The 3,640-nt window shown below is 41.8% G+C and overlaps 1 protein-coding gene across 1 annotated transcript; it reads left to right on the plus strand.

Moving 5' to 3' along the window:
- The first annotated feature begins 323 nt into the window (after positions 1-323).
- On the plus strand, positions 324-2,871 carry LOC100282449 (EREBP-4 like protein). Its single transcript, NM_001155360.1, is given in 4 exon segments — positions 324-615; positions 1,148-1,435; positions 1,532-1,612; positions 2,185-2,871. Coding segments are annotated over 4 exon segments (630 nt in total). The 5' UTR covers positions 324-497; the 3' UTR covers positions 2,328-2,871.
- The last annotated feature ends 769 nt before the right edge of the window (positions 2,872-3,640 follow it).

Here is a 3,640-nt window from a genome sequence, read left to right on the forward strand (position 1 = left end):
TGGCTACTTTTGGGCTACTTTGGCACAAACTAGCTCAAACTAGCTCTAGCCCTTGGATCCAAACAGGGCCAATATCTCTTAGCGGCTAAAGTTTAATCTAATGATTAAAGAAACAAAGAGGGCCTAAAACGCTACGATGGATGACATGATAAGAGTGACGATGATAGATAATACGATCGTTAACGTGGTCGGAAACGGAAAAGTGATTACCCTCACCAATCGTTAAGCAACAGCTCATCAATCAAAAAGGAAATAAAAAACAATAGCGTGAAGATAGCGACACATCCGGGGTGAAACAGTGATTATTACTCCTTAATTAACCAGATCGAAACGAAAAGGCAGAGAGGGAGGGATCTCCGTCTCCACGCCGCGTCCTCCCGCACGAATCCGCGCTCCGGCCAACGGGCCAAGCCCTAGCCACCCCCGCCCATTCATGGTGGGCGGGCCGTGAGATCTCTAGGGAGGCTTGTCGGCTTCGTCGGGCGGGAGGGGAGGAGATGGGCGCCCGGAACAGCGCTGCCGCCACGCCGGTGCTGCTCAACGTGTACGACCTTACGGCCGCGAACGATTACCTCTACTGGCTCGGCTTCGGCGTCTTCCACTCCGGAATCGAAGGTTCTCGTGGCGATCTATCCTCTTCCCCTTTCTTTTTGTATCCGTTCTGCGGTAGAATGATAGGAGTAGATTATCAGCATGGCGCTGATTTTATATAATTCTTTTTTGTCACTATTTTATGGTCAAATTACTAGGATATTGATAGTCTCCGGAACAAAATGTATTTGTATGGCTGATCAATGGAAAAGGGACGGGGAAATAAAGATTATAGAAATGATATTGCTCTGTTTTAGCAAGAATTTTAGGGAGAATCATGTGCCAAGTCTGTCTAGCCGCAAAAAATGACCACTTTATGCTCCGCGAGATTTCCTAGTATCATACGAAAATGTGCATCCACCAACGTAGCATCTCTACAACCTTCCTTGATTACATGGATTTCTACAACTTGGCCAATCCCTGAACCAATACTGCTCTTAAAAAAATAATCTGTCTGCATTTACCCTGGATCTAGATGTCATGATGTTTATTTCAGTATCTAATAACTAATTTACAGAAGGTTTACTATTTTTTCTCTTCTCTTCAAAATGAACAGTCCATGGCACGGAATATGGGTTTGGAGCCCACGACTACCCATCCAGTGGTGTGTTTGAGGTGGAATCAAAGAGTTGCCCTGGCTTTATCTACAGAAGAACAGTGTGGCTAGGCACAACAGACATGTCTCAGGAAGAATTCCGCTCGTTTATTGAAAAACTTGCAGGTGATTATCATGGCGACACATATCATTTAATTAACAAGAACTGCAATCACTTCACAGATGATGTCTGCCAGAACTTAACTGGGAAACCCATCCCTTCCTGGGTGAATAGGCTTGCAAGAGTAGGTTGGTATCTGCGTTACTGCCGATATGTTGGTTTCCTCTTTCCTTTTATACTTGAAACTATGGGCAGCTGACTTCATCTTTTCTTAAAAAATTTAGGGTCAGTTTTCGATTGCCTTCTTCCAGAAAGCGTACAAGTTTCTCCTGTAGGTCGTGTCCCAACGAGTCGGCGAATATCTGGTAAGTATCTACTTGAACTCTCAATTGCTTGCTTCTTTCTATTTCTATCATTTCAATTTAATGTTCAAACTGTATAAACCTAAGAACAATAGCCTTTTGCACGTGATTCAACTCAGTTTATAGTTTCAAACTTTCAATGCTGTGTTATGCTACTTTCACAAAAATGTGTCATTGACATGGAGCAATATTTTCTTTGTAGTCTTGCACGGTATTGTGATATTTTACCTTCTCTGTGAACAGGGGGCTTTCTTGATTTTGTTAATTTAACTGTATGTATCTGCACTCACTCCATGGAGATTAAAATGAAGTCTTACTTTCTTATGTGCTAATCAGAGCTTGGACATGTTATATGTCTCTTTCCGTGCACAATTACTGGTGATATAAATCTCAAAATGTTATGATCAATTTCAATATATTTCAGAAATTAATATTACTAGGTAACTCATGTATAATGGTTTCTTTTTAAGCAAATGCCAAACAAATATAGAGAAGGGGGATTCAAACAGATATGATCTTGCACTATTTACAATCTTGTTAACCATCTTGTCTATTTCTCTTAAAATGTTACTCAGATGATGATTTGTATTCAATACATTCACCAATGGCCGACAAAGATGACAATGATGAGGACGAGGCCAAACACCTGCTGCCAGCTCCATCCAACGACCAGCTTTCTGTAGATGTACCGCCAAAGCTAGCGAAAGATCTTCTCTGAACCACTCCATGTTCATAGGCGCCTACCATACTTCAACTCATATAGCCATTGGTGCTAAAGTGATCCTCAAGATGGCTTGACACAGATAGGGATTGGGCATATTTGATTAAAGATGAAGCTCTAATTTCTTGTGGTTTACCAGTTTGCAGTTTCACCTTGCTGTCTCATCTCAGCAAACAATTGTCATCTATGGTAGTAGTGGCATGATTGTTACCCTGTCATTTAGCACATCTGGAAATTGCAAATTTGGAATGTGGGGTTCCGGTACCTGTTAGGAATCAGGACTGTCGATGCTTGTTGAGCCCCAGTGTTGAAGGCACATACTGTATCATGTTACTATCAAAAACAGTGTACATGTACATGGCTACCGAGTATTTGCCACGAATCCAAATGAGCGATCTCTGTTGGGCTGCTTAAGCGCCTGTAGTGACATGGAACATCTTTTTGTTCCGGGCTATTGAACATCGAACATTCGAACCCAACCATGTGGTTCTGTCGCTGATGCCTGTTATGCTGTAATAATGTGAGATTACTTTTTGCTGTCGCTGACGCCTGTTATGCTGTAATAATGTGAGATTACTTTTTGCTATCGCTGATGCTTGTTATGAAATGATGTATCTTGTTCATCTCTGTATCCAAAGCCATGTGCTTATATTATAGAACTAGCCAGTTACTCGTGCTTTGCTATTATTTTATCATATAGATAGGTTTTGAGATATCTATTTAAATATAATTATTGTTTATTTCTAAACACTAATGTACGTGTGATCTGATGGTTAGCCCCAAAATTCTGGAGCAGGGGGCGTGTGTTCGAGTGCTCACTCTGCGCTATTTTTTATATAATTAAGGTATGTGTGGGGTGCTGGGCGGCATCGTGGCACATGGGGTGGGCCTAGAATGTCAGCACGAAGGATAAAGTCGTGGTAGCACATGTGTCCACATTAGGTTCTTAATAGAGTATTATATAGATAGAAGTGTCAATCAGTATCATCAGGATGCACCACATGATTTTTTACATGTTACCATTTTATCCCAAGACAAGCTTCATTCTCAGTATATCTTTTCACAAACGTTTAAGCTGCCAGAGAAAATGAACTCCACAGCTTCGTGCCTCCGCCGCAACAACCACGTTATTTGCGACTCATTGCTCAAGAAGTTGTTTGCCTTGCGTTAGAACAATCACTGGCATTGATGGCCTCACACAGGGTTCATCATAGTTGTATCGCATCCTTTAACATCGGTGTTCCAACGTCTCAAATGACAATAGGTGGCGAAACAACCATTGCGTTAGGGTCCGCGTGGGGTAGGGATTG

This window comes from Zea mays, chromosome 5, assembly GCF_902167145.1.
Source record: "Zea mays cultivar B73 chromosome 5, Zm-B73-REFERENCE-NAM-5.0, whole genome shotgun sequence".
In the NCBI taxonomy this organism is placed as follows: domain Eukaryota; kingdom Viridiplantae; phylum Streptophyta; class Magnoliopsida; order Poales; family Poaceae; genus Zea; species Zea mays.